The sequence below is a fragment of the Acipenser ruthenus genome, chromosome 26 (genome assembly GCF_902713425.1).
Source record: "Acipenser ruthenus chromosome 26, fAciRut3.2 maternal haplotype, whole genome shotgun sequence".
In the NCBI taxonomy this organism is placed as follows: domain Eukaryota; kingdom Metazoa; phylum Chordata; class Actinopteri; order Acipenseriformes; family Acipenseridae; genus Acipenser; species Acipenser ruthenus.
The window spans coordinates 1,493,569-1,515,930 of record NC_081214.1 but is presented as its reverse complement, the minus strand read 5'-3'; the positions used below and the strand labels follow the sequence as shown (position 1 = coordinate 1,515,930).

The 22,362-nt window shown below is 42.3% G+C and overlaps 2 protein-coding genes across 2 annotated transcripts; one reads left to right on the top strand and one right to left on the bottom strand.

Annotated features, from left to right (window-relative positions):
- Positions 1-423: 423 nt before the first annotated feature.
- LOC117429807 (class A basic helix-loop-helix protein 9-like) lies at positions 424-2,012 on the bottom strand. Its single transcript, XM_034049643.3, has one exon. The coding sequence runs from the start codon at positions 1,901-1,903 to the stop codon at positions 1,073-1,075; it is 831 nt and encodes a 276-aa protein (XP_033905534.3). The 5' UTR covers positions 1,904-2,012; the 3' UTR covers positions 424-1,072.
- Positions 2,013-13,785: 11,773 nt separating this feature from the next.
- Positions 13,786-21,733, top strand: LOC117430730 (FMR1-interacting protein NUFIP2-like). Its single transcript, XM_059001225.1, has 4 exons — positions 13,786-14,094; positions 16,238-17,938; positions 20,527-20,559; positions 21,146-21,733. The coding sequence occupies exons 1-4, from the start codon at positions 13,956-13,958 to the stop codon at positions 21,196-21,198; spliced, it is 1,926 nt and encodes a 641-aa protein (XP_058857208.1). The 5' UTR covers positions 13,786-13,955; the 3' UTR covers positions 21,199-21,733.
- Positions 21,734-22,362: the final 629 nt, after the last annotated feature.

Below are 22,362 nucleotides of genomic sequence, written 5' to 3'. Positions count from 1 at the left end.
ATTGAGAAGCATGACTGCAATCCATGAAAAGGGCAGCATACCCTAAACCCTTATACTAAGAGGAAAAGGTCCGATTGATGCCAGAGAGGTTAAGAGATGCTGTAACTAGAAACTAGAAAGAAACTAGCTGACAGTGATAGGAATAAGACTGAACGGCTAGATTCTCAAATATATTTACTCCTAATTAAAAAAAAAATCTGAATGGAAAAAACACAAAGTAAACGTCTAAAATGAATAAGATACAGCTTAATGCTTTATTGGGTGTGTTTCTGCTTTCAGATTATTTTATTTATTTTTTTTGCTAATGACGATTTGGAGAAACTAGCTTTTAACTTAATGACAAAATAAAATACATTTTTCCAAACTTGCTTTTTTAAATAAATATAACAAAACAACAAACATGTTGCCATTTTTTTTATAAAACCCTGCACGTTATATATTTTTATAAAACCCTGCACATTATATATTTTTTATAAAACCCTGCACATTATATATTTTTTAAAACACAGTAAACTACACTTTGCACATTTTGGTATCGTGAAATACAGGCTAAAGCATATGGGCCACTTTCTAAATGGAATGTAAACTGAACACTTGAAACAAAACCAAAATCATTTCAATTTCGGAAACAACAGCACCCCAAATATTCAAAATAAATAACTACATCAATAAATAAAACATTTTAATACCCTGGAGGGGGAAAAAAGACCAGACAAAAAAACAGTAATTTAGTTTATTACATAGAATCGAATTGCAGTCACAGAAGACAATAAACACGGACAAATACATTGAAGTTTCATCTTGATGCATAAAAAAATAATGCAGCAACTTTCTCCCATGTTTGCATTACTCATAGAGTAGATAGAATTGCATTAGGTGTGTGGTAAACCAAACATCTGCAACAAAACTCTGTCAACAGCAGGCATCTTTGTACTTAAAAAAAAAAAGACACTGAAATATTTTAGTATTAATACACACCGTCTTTAAATGCCAACTGAGTTTGGTGAATTGGGACCGCAGAGTCACTTGAATTCTTCTCAAAGTCTCGGAAGTTTTTAGTGCCAGCCTGAACTCAGTGCATCGTCAGGGGCTGTTGATAACCAGTGCCTTGGAGATAGCTGAGATGCCAGGGGAAGGCCGCTGCAGTCGAGGGCTCTGCACAGTTGTCCGCGTGGTTTTGGTGACAGCTTGGCCTGACTCCAAACTGGTGGCCTGCCCCGCTGCTGGTGTAGCCAGCAGGGCTACAGGGATCTTCTCGGGGACCCCTGTAATGTCCCTGGTGAACGTAGTACTGGGCCTGAGGGGAATATCTGGAATAGAGTGGAGAGGAGGAGGAGGAGGAGGAGGAGGAGGAGGAGGAGGAGGAGCAGGAAGGGGGCAGGTGGCTGTCTCCGTAGATTTGATCCGAGGGGGGGTGGTGTGGAGGGTGGCTTTCTGATGGCCCCTGGAAGGCTTGCCGCCCTCCGTCCTTCCCTCCCGCGTCCATTCTGGGCTCCTCGAACTGGCATTCAGTATGGTTGTGTCTGTGCACCGGGTTCATGTGCAGGAACATGGAGAGAGAGGAGATCCGGCTGATGGCCCGTCGCAGGGTGGCGATCTTGGAGAGCCGCTTGCCGTTGAGGTCATGCTTGAGGGCCATCCTCAGGGCGTTGAACGCCTGGTTGTAGTCCAGGATCCTCTTGCGTTCCCGCACGTTGGCGGCTGTCCTGCGAGCCTTGGACCTCACTGGACGGCTCCTTTTTTTGGACTTGGAGTCCTCCACCTCGCTGGTGGAGCTCTCGCTGTCCCTGGAGCACTTGGAGTGGTGGCATCCTTCGGACAGCTCGTCCTCGTTCTCCAGCAAAGTGGCTTCCAGTTCTTCCTCTGACAGCTCGGACTCTGTTAGACTGGCGGTGCGGTTCATCCTGGATGATTTAGACACGGTGTGGTGTTGCTCGTGCTGTCAGGAGCTGTCACTGCTCTTCGGATCTGCGATCTGTGATCAATGCTGCAAGCTGGGCGTTTGCAACAGAGCTGCCTCTTCCTCCTTTTAAGATCTCTCAAAGGCTTTAAGGCTGTCTTTTATTGCACCACGTGGAGCTGGGGTAACCTATACAGGTGCTGCACTCTCTCTTTATGTGCCTCCTCGAGGCAAAGTAGGGCTGGGTATTCATCTCAGACACGCCCTCCCTTTTTTAAATTTCAGGTACACAATAATAGTTGTATGCTGTGTGTGTACCTAAAACCTAAATCTATTTGTGCACTCATTTTATAACTGGGACTGTCTAATAAAATGTATCCGATTGACTTGTCTGCTTTTTTTAAATGTTGTTTGGCTGATAATGTCATCACCCTTAATGTGAATATATGAGCTCTTACATGCTGTAGTGTCTCTTCATTGGTAGTTAAGCGGAATAAATATCGATTTTGTAATATAATGGCACACAAGCAGCTTTACATGAATGTAGATAGATATTCAAAGTATTGGATGAATCAAAATAAATTGTTTTTATTTGCAAATATACAGTATAAAGAAAAGAATAAATAACAGTATACTTCTAACTGTGTCATTGCATATTATATAGTGCAGCGTTTTGTTGAGTCCTGCGAGTCTTTGACTGGCTGTAATCTTTGACTGACCGTGTGAAAGGACTTCTTTCCCACAAAGGTGTCATTATTCTCTTGAGATCCGCAGGGTTGAGACCAGCAAGCTTCCTTTCTCATGACCGCTGTCAGATACACTGCCGGTAGAGCAGCTTCAGATACTGCTTCAGATCACATGTGAAGACAAAGAATTGCAAATGCAAAATGCAACAATGTAACTTTAATACGTTCTGTAAATCTTACACCCATGTGACACGTTCACCTCGTTTCTGAGTTTCAAGATGTTACCAAACTAGTAACAATCAACTCAGACACAGTTTTGAGTTCTTATCTTGTGAATTGCTTTTTCTAATCTGGTAACATTAAGAATTGTTTTTTTTTATCTTTTTATTTCACAATGAATGCACAGCAGCAGATACAAACAAGGGCAATTTGCCACTGTATGTAGTTAAAACAGAAAGTTTTCAAACTTGTATAAGGCACGCGGATGGTGATTTAAATAGAAGCACACAAAGCTTTATCAGTCTTTGAAAAATGAGCTCAGAAGCCACATGACAAATTGTTTCTTTATCAGATAACCAACGTTTTCTAAATGTCCTTTATAAGCCTATCCCTTCTACATGAAAACACTTATCAGCACAATCTAAAATATAGATTTCTCCATAGTTGCAATTAGTAGTGTCCTATTTGCCTATTACCTCCTGTCCTGGGCTTGATTTGAAGGTTCAGGTAATTTGGGTGTCTGCACTACAGCAGGGCAATAAATCAGGGCAGGAGAGCCCTACGGGGGCAAAGAGACAGGCCAGGACTTCAAAGGAAGGAAAAACAAGAAAATATTTGACAATTATCACCTGCAGTTGCTGTTGAGTTAAGCGATCGCCGCTGTGTTACATTTTTGGGGAATGCCAGTCAGTCTGGGGAAACGGAACCATTCGTCTAAACTAATGGATTACCAACTGGGACAAGTAAAAGGAGGCTTCTGGGGGTGATTTACTAGAGCAGGGCTTTCCTGCTGCAAAGGTGCCACTTAACTGGTTTTGAGATCTGTCATTTTCTTTCTCTCGGACATTCTTTGCACCATTCTTTGTGTGTGTGTGTGTTTTTTTTGTTCTGCTGAACTTCACATTTAAAGACTCAGTATTAACACTTTTAAAACACGGAACTCAGATGTCTGAACCACGCGTGATTTCTAATTGAATGAATGTTTAATTGTATTTTTTATTTTTATTATTGACTGCACATTTTCAGTTTTGTTGGCATAAATTATTTCAAGGTGAAATCTGTCAGTCGAGTGATTAAACAGCGTTGCTGCAGGAGGTCCTTGTTTTTTCATCAAACATTCTGCCAAACAAATTTTTTGGAATTGCAAAATCTATATGAACTTTTGCAGGGACGTTTGCATCATGTTTTCATTGCTGTGCTGCACAAAACTAGGTTCCTCCAGCCTAGCGCATAATCCACTATTGTTCCTAGTTTCTTGCAGAGAACCATTGCAAAATCTGTCTGCAAAGCGTATGTGAACCCATTGGCTAACTTCAATCATTAGAAAACCATTAGCACTAAACATTGTAGGCCATTCGCAATAAAACAGGACAGGACTTGGATGTCCAGGGAAGAGGCTGCATTGCTGGAAAAAAAACCCCTTCTCCTCCTGCTTGCGCACTATCATTAAAAGAAGGCATTGCTGCTCTCGGGGAGGGATTTACAGCTTCTGTCCAAAGAACTTTCCTTCTAGCAATTCAGTAACAACCGGCAATCCTGAGGTTAAACCATTACCTGGCAATCAGGACTCTAATCATGCCCATTGTTGTTTCATAATGTGAAATAAGAGGTGGCCAGGACCCCCGTGCAATAGGTCACAAATTGGGCTGATTGGCCCTGGACACAGCAGCCTGATAGCCCAGTTCCTGATAGCATCAGCCGAGGAGATCTAGGCTTGCACTGAGCACCCCGCCCTGCAGCTAGGAGAGCAGCACTGCTTCCTCCATGGGACTCTGTTCTGTAACTGCATGGCGGGACACGCAGGTAACAGTGAAGAGAGACGAGAGCAGAGCTAAACAAAGTCTTCACTTGCATTAATGTGCACTGGTACTGCTGCAAAGGATGTGAAGGAGTCATGCCAGCCTACTCCTGTCAATCATCCCTCTAAATGTCGTTATGCATCGTTACCATGTCAATCTTTTTGCACGATCTACACGAAGTACACAATTGTATCAGAAAAGGGTTTAGGGTTAAGGTTCTGTCATGCAAAACCAATGTACACATTAAGTGCATTGTAACTGTGCATAATATCATTGTAATTATGTGTAAGTGCACATGGATTTAGTAAGTAACTACTATGTAAATACACAGTCATTAGAGACACCATGTAAAGTGGTACAGAGTACTGAACCTGGGACCCCAGACAACATCAACAAGAATCCTGATTTATTTTGCAGGACCATCTTTGCATTTCTTTTTTTGCAAAAAGAATAACAGATAAAGAGATACAAAATGAAGTACTTGGAAAGGGCAGCCCTGGACTAGATGAAGGACAGGACGATGTTGCAAATCAAGGGGCGTGTCATTGCACTGGTTCTGATTCTAGAATTTTATGGGATTGTTTCTGGGGTTATGGTTCCGCTGAATCTTTCGTTAAGTAAAAAAAAAAAAAAAAGTTCTGCATTTGCATGCAAACCGTGTGGATATTATTTAACAGTCTGTCAATACATATCCCAATACAAATTGAGCAATGAAAGATTACAACATAAATAACATGTCCCTCCCTCACCTCCTTGTGCAGCAGAATGAAATGTAATCAGCAGGTTGTGTAATTGCTACTCAGTACATTCTAGACAAGGCTTTACACTCTGTAATTTGTTATTAAGCAGCAGAGTCATTATCATTGCATACATGCACTCGCACACTTGCAGTTTGAAATAAGCAAAGAAGAGCATGCACCCTGGAGAAAGGCACGCACATGAATCTCACAACACTTGCAAAACTAGCAAACCAGCCAATATTTGTGTGCAGCGACCCCTGTACGATGTCTCAGTTTATACTGCTTGGAAGCACCGGCCAAAACAAAACCATGTCTGGGCTCTCCACGGATGTCAATTCTTTGTTGTAACTTCTTTAAAGGTATCAAAGGCAGGACGTTTCAGTTCTTCCTCAAGTTTGTTCCAATGCCTTTTTTCCATTGCAGCCTTTTGCGCTTGTTTCATAATCGGGGCTGTAAAATTGTTACCTTGAATACCTGTCTAATTACCTGTGCTGATAAACACAGTTCCTCTGTCGGGAGGGAGGAGGAACCATCATGGTCTCCTTAGCTGTCTGCTGTCCGGATAATTGCAGGCTCCGTTACCGCGGCTACAAGCGTGGGAACGTCAATAGAATCACTATCATTTTCAAAGTGGATACAAAGAGAGCTGAATTCCAGCGCACAGCACCGCCCGGGGCAAACACTCCTCCTGGGACATGCAGCGTTCGGAGAGGAGCACAGGGGTCCTGAAGAGCTGGAAACTCTTAACACTTTGCACCCTTCCAGACAAGCACTGCGCTCAATCTACACAGCAAACAACATTGATTTACTGTGCATGTGTGTACCACGTTGTAGTTTGTTTGTTTGTTTGTTTGTTTGTTTGTTTGTAGGATAATGCTGCCCCCTGTGGGTTAGGCGATGTAGTGCGATAGAAGCGATATGGAATACCGGATCGTTCTCTAATGGAGTTTTAGGGCTGTGATGTTCCAGCCCCCACTAGATACATGAATGCATGCCATATCCAATAACACTACATAAGACATGCATTTCCATTCGAATAGAATAGCTCCAATATTATTCATGAACACGATGCTGTGAGTGCAAGTGTATCCTCTCTAAAGAGTGTAAAACTCGGCACAGAGTTACCAAATCAGGACAAGAATCTGAGGCCTTATATAACAATCACATGAAGTCGGTTTCAGAGAACCAAGACTGATGAAGTAGTGACGCTCCCACTGTTACAGGACAACACTGTCCCAATAAAATGCATTTCTTTGTAATAGTTATCTAGTTATCCTATTGCTAGTGGAACTACAATGCTGCGTATAATTCGTGAATATATCACAGGAGCTGCCCTTTCCTTCTGTTATCTCATCTGAATTCATCCTGTGCAGGACGAGTTCTGGATGATTAATGAAGACAATCTATCAAGAGAGAATCACCCTGTCAATGAGGTGCAACAGCACTATCAGAACAGGTGAACAAGAAGATGTGTCCTGCATATACCGCTGGGCACCGAGTCACTTAGAAAAGTCTCCCACAGCAAAAGCACAGCAGAGTGTGATCAAGCAAAGTAAAAGCCTGGTAAAGCATAGGGAAGCATTGTAAAGCACAGAGAGGTCTGGTAAAGCATAGGGAAGCATTGTAAAGCACAGAGAGGTCTGGTAAAGCATAGGGAAACATTGTAAAGCACAGAGAGGAATGGTAAAGCATAGGGAAGCATTGTAAAGCACAGAGAGGTCTGGTAAAGCATAGGGAAGCATTGTAAAGCAAAGAGAGGTCTGGTAAAGCATAGGGAAGCATTGTAAAGCACAGAGAGGTCTGGTAAAGCATAGGGAAGCATTGTAAAGCACAGAGAGGAATGGTAAAGCATAGGGAAGCATTGTAAAGCACAGAGAGGTCTGGTAAAGCATAGGGAAGCATTGTAAAGCACAGAGAGGTCTGGTAAAGCATAGGGAAGCATTGTAAAGCACAGAGAGGAATGGTAAAGCACAGGGAAGCATTGTAAAGCACAGAGAGGTCGTAAAGCATAGGGAAGCATTGTAAAGCACAGAGAGGAATGGTAAAGCATAGGGAAGCATTGTAAAGCACAGAGAGGTCTGGTAAAGCATAGGGAAGCATTGTAAAGCACAGAGAGGTCTGGTAAAGCATAGGGAAGCATTGTAAAGCACAGAGAGGTCTGGTAAAGCATAGGGAAGCATTGTAAAGCACAGAGAGGTTAGGCTTAAATTGTGCAAAAAAAAAGTACACATTAAGTAAATTGTAACTATAACATTGTAATTCTGTGTAAGTACACATGTATTTACTAACTCCGATGTAAATGCACAGTAATTAGAGACACTTCATGGAAAGTGTTAGAGGTAAAGTCATTAATCACATTAATGTACTCTGTATCGCTACATAGTCAACATTAATAGCAGACATCTGAGACTATAAGCGAGGTAGTGTTTAAATTGCAACGCAGCTGCAGTGAAGCTCATTCACAGATAACCCCTTTTATCACAGAGACTCCACCATCCGTGCGTTACCTATCACCCGATGAACTTCTAACTTTCAACTAACCCTCCTGCCATTAAAAGATAAAGAGCTTCAAAAGAGGAGAAGGTGTTGTTTGCGCAATGTAATGCAATGTAATGTAATGCAGATCGTAATAATGGCCGCATCCTTTTCATGTGGTTTTTGAACGCCTCGTTTTTTCTCTTGGCCCCTCTAAATTCTCCACACCGCAAACATCTCCAAACCCGATTTCATACGGCTGTGATCTGAAAGGTATAAATCACAGCTGAGCCTGGAATAGTCACACTTCACACCTATAATTACCGCACTGATGTTCAGACGCTTCCTATATTAATTCATAATGGAAAGGATTTAGCATTGGAGCCCATACCACAGCACTGACTAATGCAGCCCAGCGCACAGACAGCCCGTTTTACATTAACTCTGATTTAGGGCCCGGCTTGGCTGATTTATTGACCCCTATAGAAAGCTTGAAGTGTGTAGTTAGAAGCATCCTTGCCCCTTTCTTTGACAGATGACAAGAAAGTAATAATTATCAGTCGCCAGGAATAAATCAAGGCTTTTACTGCAAAGCCAGTGACATCCTTGAAGAAACAACAGGTTTTAAAGGCAGTGGAGCCTGCCTAGCAGCAATCCCTGGGGTTTGGAAATCTTGCCCCTCTAATGAATGGTTGTTGGCTGCTTGTTATTAGAGGCCTGTGTAATATTTTATAGATACATAATTCCACAGGTATAGTTAGCCTAATAAGTAAGTACAAGTCCTGTTTGCTACTCTTCCCTTGTCAACGGTATGGTAATGAATACTTACAAAAACAAAAAGAAAAACGTGTTTTATGCATGTGTTTACTTACATTACCGTTTCTCCAAATGTTTTATTTTGTATGTAGTTCGATTTCTTAAACTGTGTTCTAAGCGATACTCTTAGAAGCTCGAGCGTGCATTATCAGTGACCCCCGCCCTTCTCTTGTGTTTCAGATATTTCGATTCTTTGCTTGTTCTGTTTATAAGACTCACCAGTGTAGATCTAAGGTTGCTTCTGGGTTTGTAATCCCTGCTGAAGGTCCAGTATTCATGTTCAATGCCTTGGTTTGCACTCTCTTTGGAGGTATTTTCTAATGGGTAGAATCACAATATTAACCAGCAGAAAATGTTTTGCAATAAATTACCAGCCTGGGCTGCAAAGATCCTTTAGAAGAAATGCAGTTTGAAAATGATGATTGAAATAGTTTTTTGGCTTGGCTGCCTAGTGTAATAAATCTTTGAACCTGGCCGAGGCGTGTGTATTCACAGGGTGCTTGTTTACCGAAGAAAGGACAGCAGTAAAACTCTCTGACATTCAAATTAAAAACTGAGAGATACCATATTGTAACTTTCAGGCTGGGGTTTAGTCACAGAATGTAATAGGAAGAAGAAACAACAACTGGAAAGAATGCCTCTGGTCTTGTGGTTTGGAAGCCTTTTAAGAACAAAGACTGCCCGGTGTATGGAATGCGTTTGATCATGGACATGAGAAGAGACAGACAAACACGTTCTAAGGGTTAACCTTGAGCATCCCAGAAACTACAGCTGGGTATTATTACACAGCTCTGACGAAATGCATTTTCTCACATATTTAAAACTTTTTATTAAGCATGAATGTGGACATATCAAAAAGTGGAAAAGTGGAATCCTGGTTGTGCTGAGTTGCCTGTCTTGGCTGTATTGGCTTTCGTTCTCACATGGGTGGATGGAAAGAAGACTCCCATTGCATAGTGGTTCAATCCATTCCTGGGTTTACTGTGGGTTTAATAAGACACACCTGAGCTTGTAACTTATACATACCGTGGCTAATCAAGCTCATAGCAAAACCTGAAACGGACTTAACTGCTATGCAATAGGAGTCTTATTTCCATCCCTGCACCTCATCGGATTTCAGAGACTGAGAAATCACAGGGCAGACTGGCAAAACAATGTAAGTACTGTGTAAAAAAAGTAACTAACGTCCACGCAAAGTTTAAGGACACTTAGGCAAGCGGTCCTGATGAGGTCTAGACTTCAGCAGCTCACAAGCTGGTCACCAACATGACAGTACCTTTGTGAGCCTCATGAGAAAGAGGACTGCATGTTTGAAGCCTTGGTTAGCACACCTTTAATGTACCAAAGCCAGTTTATTAAGGGGACCTGCCAAGTATGATTCTCTGTTGCTGTTTACCTTCTGCAGTAAAGCACGCCCTTGGCAACAGATCCACAATGGCTTCATCTCTCCGGCTGCTAGAAACAGGGTTTCCTGTCTGGGGAGGGGCCCTGTCTCCCAGCCTCCTGCCTTCACCAGCCGCTGACTCACACACACCCTTTCTCTTCAGTTTGTGTGATAGAAACACCATCAACACGGTGAGTGATTTATGAGGGCGATGAAATATACCTGCTTTGCTGCTGGAAGTGAATCATTAAAAGATAGCATCGGTATGAAACGAACAACGAGAAAGCCACTAGAAAGGTTTTAGCCATAACCGCTGTTGAAAAACGCAGAGAAGTGTTGTAAAGCTGAGAGGGTATAACTCTGAAAAGCATGGTGAAAACCATTGGAAACACAGAAGCACAGCAAATACACAGTAACAATGAAGAGGGCGCGGTACACTGTAAACACACTGGACCCTGCAAACGGACAACAGTCAGCAGGTCGAGGTCAAGATCATTCAACTAAATTTCTGTTCCAATATCGAAAATAAATGATAGAGCTATACCAATAATTGACCAAGCAGAAGCTAAGAGAAGCGTGCGTTCCCTATAAGCACTACGGTACGGAGTCACAGCCTGCCCAGGCCTCTCCTAGGTGTATTCCAGCCCTCTACTTTGGACTAGCCTTCATTTTCACAGAGCCACGGAGGCTGATTTATGATCTTGCTGACACTGTGGCCGTGCCTACATTAGTCACGACACAAAGAGCTACTACATGTCCTATAGTTACTCACAGCGAATGATGGAATGTAATCCCCCATCCCCCCCACACCCGGCAGTTTCCATGTGAAAGTCCTGAAACCATTCTTATGAGAGGGGTTACAACTCAGTGTCTGTGTGCTGGAGTTTAGAGCCGGAACACTGGGGACTACCAGCATTCCAAAAAAGAGCTTTCTTTCTTCACCATGCTTTACTACACCATGGTGTGTGGCTGAAAAAACTTTTAAAGTGTGTATCTACCTATCTATCTATCTATCTATCTATCTATCTATCTATCTATCTATCTATCTATCTATCTGTCATTCACTGTATATGGTTATTGTTAGTTAGACAGAATTTGTATAAGAAAATCGTATTTAAATGATGTTGTTTTCTGTGTTACATATATAAACTGTACAATACATCTCAAGTACAGCAGCATTGTAGTAGGTGTGTCCTATTTGTAATATCCTATGCTAAAAACATGAGGTTTGCAGCACATTGCTGCCCCCTAGTGGATATACTAATGTTAGCACATGAACCTGTGAAACAAACTCATTAGATTTCCAACTGTTTTTATTTTGGTAAATATGCAAAATAAATACATCAATAAATAATAATGCTGAAGGAGTTTAATCCCCATCATTGTTTTTCAGATATGCATTAAGGCATTTATAAAACTAGCAGTGGGAAGATGATGGATGCAGAGGACTGCGACCCCTGAACAGGATGTGGGCACGGCGCAGGAGCCCTTCCTAAATCACCGGGCTCAAACCAGTAAGAGATGAACAAGACTGAGGTATCTCCTGGAGTCCAGCGGGAGGCTCTCTGGGAGTCAGAGCTGTTAGTTCAGGGTAGAAGATGCCGTGTTAGAAATCTATTCATGACATGTTTATAAAGAGGATGTTTATGATCAGGCTTTCTCGCTGTTTATTAAATATGCGCGGTGCTCTTCATGCGGCAGCATTGCAGCTGGGGATGAAGTCTTCTTCTCCCTGTTTGCTTCAGATAAATAGTACCTGCCTTCAGGTATTGTTGTTAAATCACACAAAATGGACTTGTCTTCTAAACAACGACCTTTTAATGACATGACGATATTCCACATGCTGGTGAACCCAGAGCTCGCTCTAGATTAATGTTGCATTATCTTGTTATGCTGGTATAACTTTTAGTACTAATCCATTAAGTTATTTATTATCTTAATTGTATCCAGGCAGCAGTGTGGAGTAGTGGTTAGGGCTCTGGGCTCTGGACTCTTGACCGGAGGATTTTAAATCATTAGTTAGCTCTCCCTTACCGTTACAGAGCAGTACCACTATCTGACCACCAGGGGGTTAAGAATGTCACCTTCAAACTCAGTTAAAGGTGTAACCAAGTTTAAACAACATCTCCTTCTCATTGTCTCTCAGTTAAGGGAGGGATCTAGGAGCATGCTGTATATTTCAGATCATATATAAACGGAGCCACCCAGGCCATGCTGCAGGCTTACAAACCGGCTGCATCTGTATTTTCATGAGCTGTAATCAGAGACAGACTGATAAAAACAAAGATAGAGCTGGAACACGAATGCGCTGGATACAGCAACAGCACGATGCAGCCTTGGTCTTGTATCACAGCAACATCTGTGCTGTCGACAGGAAATTGCACAAGTCGGGGATTCATGTCAGGCACTAGCAAGCTAAATTTAGCAACGGCAGAACTTCAAGCAAGACAAGAAGAAAGCACGGCAGTTTCAAAGAGTGTGGATGCTGGCTAGCTCAGCGCTTATCTTAACTCATGGATTGCATTTACTGTGTATGGCATCTTCTGTTTCAGTTACCCTGTGGAGGTTTTTTAAGTGTACCGCACCCCTGTGGCTTCAGAAGGCTCTCCAGTGTGTCTTCTCTCCAAGTCCAGCTGATACACCAGAGTGTAACTGTTAAGCTGTCCCGCCCAGCCCACATGCAATGAATCAGAAAGCAACACCACACAGGACAAATGTAGTATTCCTTTACTCCACTGGGGGCAAAGCATCAATCGTGTCTACAAAAGGACTGATCTGAAACTGATCACTTTTACAGAAAAATCCAGTGGAAACACTGAAATATTTTTCCATGTCATGATTCACTGTTTGGTAAGGCCCTGACACACATGAACCAGCAGGAGTGAAACGGAACATTGCAGTTTGTGATGACCTCAATCATCTCTGATTGACGGTTGCATTTGTACTTCTTATGTAGCCCGACAGTCCAAACATGCTGTTTTATTTTCCTTTTTCCTTGCAACGGCTCCCCTGGGCCCCTATAGTATTTTACCATCCTTGCATTTAGGGTTTTACAAAGAAGTTTCAGCAAATCCCTTACTAGGGATGCTACAAAGATAGGGAAGACCCCCAGTGTGTTCTGCTGCTTGACAGATGGCAGGTGCTATGTCAGGTATTATGGGAAAGGGTGCTGGCACTGTATCTGAAAATAGTACAACCCTGCCAACTCATTTGGTACCAATATATAAGTGAACACTTCAGCAAGATTATCTTCACTTGTAACACTAGAGTCACTGAAACACACACACCCACACAGAGACACACATACACCCACACCCCACACCACACACACACACCCTTTGTCATAGGTCATACTGTGCTAAAATTGAATACTGATTGTCAAAGCATTCGGTCTCAGTGCTAAGTTTGTACATTAAAAAAATGTAAATTGAATTATATAAAACTACTGTATAAATAATAATAAAATGCATTTAAATAGTTCTTTTTGCGTGTGCAGTACCTACCGGATATAATTGTGTTACTGTACTGGTTGCTGTATTAACCGCAGGATCAACACGTGTGCGCGCTCTGTATTCTAGCTGTGACACTGATGGCTTACAGTAACGCTGCTTCAGTTAAACTCTTGCAGAATGGAGTCAGGAGTAGAGTCTGCTTTTGCAAACCTCCAGCAGTTTTTTTTTTTGTATTATTATTATTTGTTTTACAGTCGGCTTGCTGACGTTTGAGCCCAACCCTAAATGCATGCGAGGCGGCGGAAGAACATATTATTAGTAAAGATACTGTTGGAGCGGCGGCTCTTCTCTCAGTCGCTAGGTTTGTGTGGTTGGGCAGCCCCAGCAGTCTCCACTCGAGCTCAGTCAGCGACCTTTCAGTGCGCTGACTGGAGCCACAGATTCAGCTTTCCTTTTTTTTTTTTTTTTTTTTTTTGCACTTCAAATGGAGGAGCAGTCCAATGTGCAGGAGCTGCACTGCCACTATGGAGAAGAGAAAATCCACGGCCGCCCCCAAAAAACCCTGAAACATGAACAAAACCATTGCCAGTACCAGCGCCAGGAAACGCACACGAAGAAAACAGGTCGGCAGGTTTAGTTTTTTTTTTTTTTTAGATTGAAGAGACAGAAAACAGGGACAAGGCAATTGAAGTGGAAACTGAATGTGCTTGCGTGGAACAGCAATTAATACTATGGAGATTGACCTTGTTGCTCCGATCTTACCCGATTCCAACTCGGTTTGTGCACCTCCTCCTTTAGGACTGTGCGTCATTTGTATTAAAAGCGGATTTAAACGCGTTTTCTGGTCGACACAGTCAGTGTTTTTATTATAATTATTATTACTAGCCGGCTCTGCTGGAATGCATGAGAGCTGGGCTGCTCGCGACTACAGTTTCCTGTCCGCCATGTTGGAGTTCCCAGCACCGGGCGACCAAAAAAAAATGAAGTATTTTATTTATTTTTCAATTTTCCTGCCATCGTTCCCCTCAGATTTAACTTACACGTTTTATAAGATGTCTGTTAATTGTAACATGGGTGCCCAACGTTTCAGCGCTGTGTTGTATTGTCACCGCCGCTGTGTTTTTGAAGTAGCTCAGCCCTTATTATTATTATTATTATTATTATTATTATTATTATTATTATTGCTAGGCGGGCCTGTTGCTTTCATTAATGTTATGTAGCGGAAAGCAAGGTTTTGCTATCGTCTTTGTGCGGGTATCAAAACTGTTTTGAAATTTAAAATGTGTCCTATGTATTTAGACACGGTGTATTTGTCAAAGGAGAGGTCTTACGTGTCGTGTTTTTAAACGGAGAGGAGGCCAAGACATGAGGTTTGCTTTGGTGTGTGTGTTTTTTTTTTGTCTGCTTGTTGCCTCTCAACCAAAAGTGACACGAAATTTGTTAAATACAAAAACGAACTACTTCTTAATGTTTACTGTGTGTAAATTATTTTTTAATTCGGTGACCTAGTTAAGTTTTACTGCTAGTACAGTACTAGAGGAAAAATAATAATAATAATAATACTAAAAAAAGACCGATTATATATTTTTTATTTATTCTATTTGCTGGCCCCAGACCACGACAGTAAGATCTAGAAAGAGACGCAATGGATGACCTGACAAAAGTGACAGTATCTGACCCCGTTATTAAAGCCGTGGATGGTTACTTTAAATATAGCAATACAGCGCCGTACCTGCCCTTTTACAGAAACCAGAGTCCTCGTATTTTAAATTAGGTTGAAATTAAATTTACTGTGAAACTACCTCCCGGCTTTTGATTAGAATAACAACGTTTTAGTGTGCCATTCCTGTAATAAATAGTTTTAATTAAGTTATTCTCTTTTTGCGACCCAAATGTGTGATTTTTTTCTGAAGTCTAAACAAATAAAATGTCCCTTTTTGCATTCATGTACGTACATTTGGGAGCAAAATATGCGCCGTCAGGTGGAGTTAGTAAGCAGTTTTCAAGTTCCATTATGGGGTCGGTGTTCCTTTGACACTGTGACTCCCACAAACGATCTCCTGCTAGTTATTCATTAACCAGTGGACAGGAAAATAAATTCACTGCATTGCAGGGCAGTTACGCTTTGCGATAAATACATTTTCTGTTTGTCGGAACCTTTTATTTTATTTTTTTTACACAAAACAAACTTACAGTGTATCATGTAGGTAGAACTCCTAAAGTCATGCTAACTTCTCTAACACTTCCCCCCCCAAACACAACTGTTAAAAGTTTCACAACTGCAGTGGAACAGGGATATCAATGTTTGGGATCATGTGGTGCACGTTGTCATCCTTTTACTGAGAGGGCAAGTTACTGTTCTGTTGTGCATTTCAGTCTCTCCCCTTCCGTTGTTTTAACCTGTCTTTGATCTATCTGCACCAGATTGTTGGCATTGATTTCACATAACCAGATTAAACTGGCTTCGTCCTACACTAGATGAGCACTATACATGCTTTTGCTTATCCTGTATTTCATTTCTGTCTTATTTTTAAAGGTTTCTCGATTTCATCTTTAATCTCCAATTAAAAAAGGCAATGTATAAGGTTGTCTTATTTAAATCGAACCATGATGTTGGATCCATTTTGTTTACTTTTATTAATAGCTTGGGGAAACCAAATAAATCATGTAATATACTATTTTATTTGTTCTATCAACCTTTCTGATGACTTAATATCTCTTTTTTTACATCCTTCTAATGTTTTTTTTTTCTCATAATCTGTTTAGGAAATGGAAAACTAAACTGTAGCACTGGAGAGAGAGACAAGGTTGTTAAACTTCAGGACTCCAGCAGCCTGCTCTCCTCTGGCGTAGGAAATGGTAACACACATCGCCTCGACACTACCTTGAAACCCAAACAGACCGCTCCAGCAGTCCGGGTCAGCTCCCTGCACCTCAAAGTGGGAAGCAAAGCCAACTGCAATCATAAAAACAGTATGGACAGAAAGAATGACAAGCCCTCTGAGAGCAAGCCTCGGGGGGGCAAAGCCGTGGACAAGAGAGAGGCGGTGTCCCTTCTGAACGGAGTGGTGGCTCTCAATTCCGGTTGCATTACAAACGGTTACCCCGGCAAGCCTGCCGCGGACAACGATGGCAGCGGATCGGAGACCGGCTACACCACGCCCAAGAAACGGAAAGCGAGGCGTAACAGCGCCAAAGGCTTGGAGAACATGACCCTGCCGCTGGACAGAACCATGCAGCAGGAGGAGGAGGAGGAGGAGGAGGAGGAGGAGGAGGAGGGCGGCGGCCTTCATACAAAACGAGAATCTGAACTGTGTAAACCAGAGTGCGTTGAGAAAGCGGACAGGTGGCTGGAGGCCAGTGGCAGGGCAGTGAGAGCCAAGCCAGCGACAGCAATGGCTGAGATTCAGAGGAAGAACTCGGACGCTAAACTCCCTGCTGCTGCTGCTGCTAAAAAGCTGGAGGACAGGCCGAACAAAACCAGGCCTTCCGTGGCAACTAAAGACGACTCGTGGACCTTATTCAAGCCGCCCCCAGTCTTTCCTGTGGACAACAGCAGCGCCAAAATTGTTCCCAAGATAAGTTATGCAAGCAAAGTTAAAGAGAACCTCAACAAGGCAGCTGGGGAGGCATTCCTCACGCACGTCCCTGGAAGACTGGCCCAAGTTCCCATGTCCGCTATGAAAGCCGTCGCTTCGGCCGGTTTTACCAACGGCCCGCTCTCCAGAGATGGGCCTCTGCTTCATTTTTTAAGCACCGCTGCTAGTACCCTAACGACCTCCTTCCCAGGGGGAGGGAGTGTATCGTTGTCCCCCGACAGCAGCAGCACCCCTCCTTCCACTGCCACTGGCGAACAAAAGAAACCCAGCCTTTTCATCTATCCTTCAAATATGCAACCCGTGCTTCCCGGCGTGAGCCCGGGGGACCTGCCTGCCTCCGCACAGACAAATCAACAAAACCTGGGGGACATTTTCCAGAACCAGTGGGGGTTATCCTTCATCAACGAGCCGAGCTCCGGCCCCGAGGCGCGAGCCGGACGGTCTGCCGCGGGCAGCAAAGCCGGCGAGGTGACTTTTCAAGGGGAGTGCGCTGCTGCTTCGGTGTCCCAGGGTGCCCAACATCTCCTTCCCTCAGGACCGGCGTTTCCAAAGGCTTACGAACTGGAGAAACGGACTAACCCTCAAGTAGTTAGCAGTGCTTTAAAAGCGTGCCCAGCGGCACCCGGCAGCGCGCGAGGCCCTTCCTCGTTGGAGGTGCACGGTGGATTACAGAGGACGATTGAGGCGGTGAACCCGGGTGCGATAGTGTTTGCTTCTTCTATGGACCTTGGTGCTGAATCGCCTCAGGCTTCTCCGACGAACCCTATGTTGGCCTTGGCCAAAGAACAGAGATACCAGAGAGGCTCAGACAGAAGAGGCAGCTGGGGGGCATTTGATGTTAAAACTGCTGTTATTTATCACACTAAAGGTAATGCTTCTTTATAGAAGATTGGTGGGGGGGGGAATCATTGCAAAAACATAGAATAGAAGAGGGTCCATGAAGGGTGATAGTAAAAATGGTACTTGTACATTATCTTTCGACTTTGAAAGGGGTCTGATTTTAAATTAGATATATATTTTATTTTTTATTTATTTGTGCATAATCATGACCAACCATCACTCTCGTTATATTTTGAGCAACTGTATTGCGTCCGCTATGTCTCTGTATGGTTTGAATTGCATACTGGCAGCCGATAGCGTGTCATTTAATCATTCTTTCTAAGGCTAATAACCTACATCTTAGACTGCTTTTCTTTAACGTTCTTCAGATACATCAAGGTGGACCTTGTATTTTAAAAGTTTAGTAATGGCTTGTAGTTTTATTTTTATAAATTTTTTTATACTTATTATTTCTTTCTTGCTACTTAAATGTTATTCCTATATTACAGTACTCGGTATTCACAAGTGTTCTAGAATTGTCTGTGACCAGAGTGGAATCTTCCTGCTCAATTCTTATTGGTGCCAGCCTGCCAACAATCCCTGGCGGTTGGATAGACTAGCTGTCAATCAAAGTGTGGTATTCTTTAGACCTGGCCCACTTGCGTTTGAGTTATCAAGTGGGAACTGGTGCTTGGTGCAGCACTGCTCTGCAGTCAAGATGAGATTCAAACTACTTTGAAAGTGGAGGGTGAACAATAGCTAATGGAAAACTAAACAGCCTACAGAAAGAAAGAACAAAGTTAAAGTGAATCAAAGAAATCTGATTTTAGTTTTTAATTGCATGTTAGCTTTGACTTGAAATAGGTGGTGGAGGAATTAAAATCATTTTCACATCGTTAAACTAGCAAGATAGTATTTGACATTCGCGTGCTGCGACTCGCCTGCAGCTAACTTCTTACTAGTTTTAGTAGATCTCAGTTGCTCCCTTCCTCTCGGCGCTCTGGTCCAGAGGAGTGTTTTGCATGCTGTGGTTGAGGTACAGTGTGTCGGGACACTAGTAAACACTCACATTTGTTTTTTCAATTGAAATACTCAACAGAGTTACATGAGTATTTCATGCTGAGAGAGTCATAGGAGCTAGACGCTGGTAACGGACAGATTTCATCTGATCACTGAGCACCGGCACACACTGCTGTGAAGGAACCCTGACAAAGGGCTCTATCCCATTGATCTCTCTCCCGTGTACTGTACCCAGTTTGAATAACCACCCATTGCTGCAGCTTACTCGAAGAAGGGGGGGTTGTTTCCCCTATTTGAAAAGGTTATTAAAACTTTAAGAGAAACACAACAGCAAATAGGTATCTGTATTTTTTAAAATTTATGCTCAGTCATTTCCTGCAGGATATGTGTGTGTTTATTATTATTATTTTTTTATATATATATATGTATAGCATGGCATGGAAATGTTTTTTTGACCTTGAGTTTGCAAGATGTGCAGAAAGATGGGGTGGGGCCGGGTGGAGGTCTCTTTGAGTGATTAGTTTGAAAAGAAACGGAAATAAATTGGGGATGAGGCTGGGTTCAGCTTTTTAGCTGATTCCAGATTTTTTTTTTTTTTTTGCTGTCGTATATGTTTTGTTCTGATATAAACATGCACAGTTCTCTCGCTGCGTGTGTGTTTCTGAGAACATTTGCACCGTGACTTCTCTGCACCGTCGGCTGTTCTTCTTTGTTTGCGTTCCTGATTAATAATATTCTGTCTGAGAAAGTGTCTGAAATGGTTCACGTGGTTGCCTGAGCTGTAGCAATCGCTCCTTTTTAAATGCTTGATTCACAGTTCGAGACTGCGCGATTGGGGCGAGCAGACTGGTTTTTCAGCTGAAGATAATGGACTTTATTATGTCTTTGAAAGGGGGAAGTTGCTAATGCAGTGGCTACATCCTCAGCATTTTGTGCAGATCTATCCCATGCAGCAGGCTTTTTCTCAACAGCTGGCTCTTGACCTGCATACAGGGTTTAGGGCACCGTTTGTACAGATCGCTTCCTTCTAGGTGTGCTGCGCAGATCTAGGGAACCCTGACACTGTGGAACTCTTGCACGGGTTCCGCTGCCCAGGTTCTGGGTTAGGGGAACCAGTCCCATTCTGGGTTTGCAATCCCCAAGCCCAGGCTTAAATACTTGACTTCCCTTCAATATCGTTACCAGACTGTAGTGCTGCTTGTGTTCCGCTGTATAACGCAATGGGAATCATGACCGCACTGCCATATAACATGTTTGAAAGCATGCTGTGCTTTTTAAAACGACACAAGGTTATTTTTTTATTTTTGTTGCTGTTTTAGCTCCCATCTATTGATGCCTGGTCGTAGATTTTAACGTTAAATTCAGCACACGTTTTATAGAAAAGCCTGTGGGGTTGTCATGTGAAGCATTGTGTTCAGCCGCAGTGCCACCCTCCAGCAATGCTGACCAATCTTCCTATAATTTATGCTTGTGAAGTTCTGTCAAGTGTAGACAAACGTTAACCGTGCTTCAGAAAGATTTTAAATTCAGCAGCTAGGTTTTACTAGAAAATAAATGTTGAGTTGTGCTTTGCATAATAAAGCAGTTTTTGAAAACTTTCTTTTTTTTTTTTTTCAGAAATGGAATTTATTTTGAACTTGCAAAAACAAGGTAAGTTGTATAATTTCTTGGCAGCAAAAGATAACGGACTTGGAATTACTGAGTCATGTTTTTCCAACGCCTTTTTTGTGGCACATCAGGGTTTCGCTGTCAGGTACATGAAACGATGGCAATGGAAACATTTACTTGTTAGTCAGTGTATGTTCAAGCATTATCAATAACAGCATGAATGGAAAATCAATTTCGGAAATTAACACCATACAGTACATGGGTTGTAGACTATTCAGTCTCCACTGTAATACTAAACCAAAAGTGGTACTAATACTGCTCTTGCACAGCGGCTATAATACTGCTATTGCACAGCGGCTATAATACTGCTATTGCACAGCGGCTATAATACTGCTATTGCACAGCGGCTATAATACTGCTATTGCACAGCGGCTATAATACTGCTATTGCACAGCGGCTATAATAGTGTTCCAGGTATTACTAGAAGCTGGATTAGCCCCAGTATATAGGTAACAAGCTCAGGTGTGCCTTATTAAACTCCTAGTAAAACCAGGAATGGATCGCAGTGGGAGTCGTCTTTAATTGCTGTCCCTGTAAAACTCTGGTTTTATTTCTTTTTCTCTTACAGATCCAAAAAGAATAATCACTTACGATGAAGCCCTGGACCTGCCAGACCAATGAGGCTGAAGACTGAAGACACTTGACTGTTTTTTTTTTTTTTTGGTTTTTTTTTATTGTACCTTATTGCAGCAGTACAGCTGTGTTGGGAAGTTACTCCTTCAGCTGTGCAGTGGAACCTAGAAGAGGAATCTCACGACAGATACTAAAAACTACAACGTGTCATTTAAAAAATAAGACACACACACACACACACACACACACAAAGCATTTAAAAACAAAAGGACAAGCACACCGGCTTGAGCTCGCTTCAGACGGTTTAAGGAGTCGTGCACGAAATGCTTTAACTTTTAAATACGTGAGCTCTGGTTCCAGTGCAAGGGCTTGTGGTGGAAGCAGATGGTCTGTTACTTGTGGTTCTGAAAGTACTTGCTGGGGCAGCAGTGCGCCTCCCAGGGAGCTGGTCCGACTTCACAAGAGGAGGGTCTGGGTGGTTCGTGGAGAGACGAGCGACTGACCCGTCCGGCCGAAACGGGATGCTCCATCTCTCTTCTTCTCTTTTAATTTTTTTATTATATATATATATATATATATATATATATATATATATATATATATATATATATATATAGTTATATATATATATATATATATATATATAGTTATATAGTTTGACCCCTAAAAAAAAAAGTAACATAATATAATTAAAAGGTCGATCACGTTGAGCAAATAGAATGTTTTATTTTTTTTTTATGTATCTATAAAGGCCTTGACGTTTTATAGATTTCAAAATGTGATGATAATGTGGCAGGAGTCTAGCCGTCCTGTCTCTCTTGCTGCGATTGAAAACAAAAAACTAAGCCTTGGAACAGAGGAGGAGGAGGAGGAGGAGGAAATTGTCTTAATTGTCATTTTGGAAAGAAGGTCGCTCAGTATAATGCTAACGTTGCTGGTCATCTTGATTCGGTGACGCGTCGTTCCTCTGCACTGAACTCCAACGAGAAGAGCCTCGTTCACTGTCGCAGTTACCGGAGAGGAGCGAGAAAGCGAATGAAGTGACACAACACATTCTGATGCACAATTCTGTTTGTTTTCTACGCCATTATCTAGAACAACAACAAAAAAAGCCCTGCTTTGCTGTAGATGCTCTGTGTTACACTTGTGTTTAAATTTGAATGTGCATCTTTTTCCCTTTTCTAGGGAAGGGAAGGAAACTACATAAAAAAA

What these genes read in the sequence shown, in the direction of transcription:
- LOC117429807 (XM_034049643.3), bottom strand. Translation starts at nt 1,903, where the DNA reads ATGAACCGCACCGCCAGTCTAACAGAGTCCGAGCTGTCAGAGGAAGAA.
- LOC117430730 (XM_059001225.1), top strand. Translation starts at nt 13,956, where the DNA reads ATGGAGGAGCAGTCCAATGTGCAGGAGCTGCACTGCCACTATGGAGAA. An exon ending in AACGCACACGAAGAAAACAG is followed by an intron (nt 14,095 to 16,237) that starts GTCGGCAGGTTT and finishes TAATCTGTTTAG; the next exon opens with GAAATGGAAAACTAAACTGT. An exon ending in TTTGAACTTGCAAAAACAAG is followed by an intron (nt 20,560 to 21,145) that starts GTAAGTTGTATA and finishes TTTCTCTTACAG; the next exon opens with ATCCAAAAAGAATAATCACT.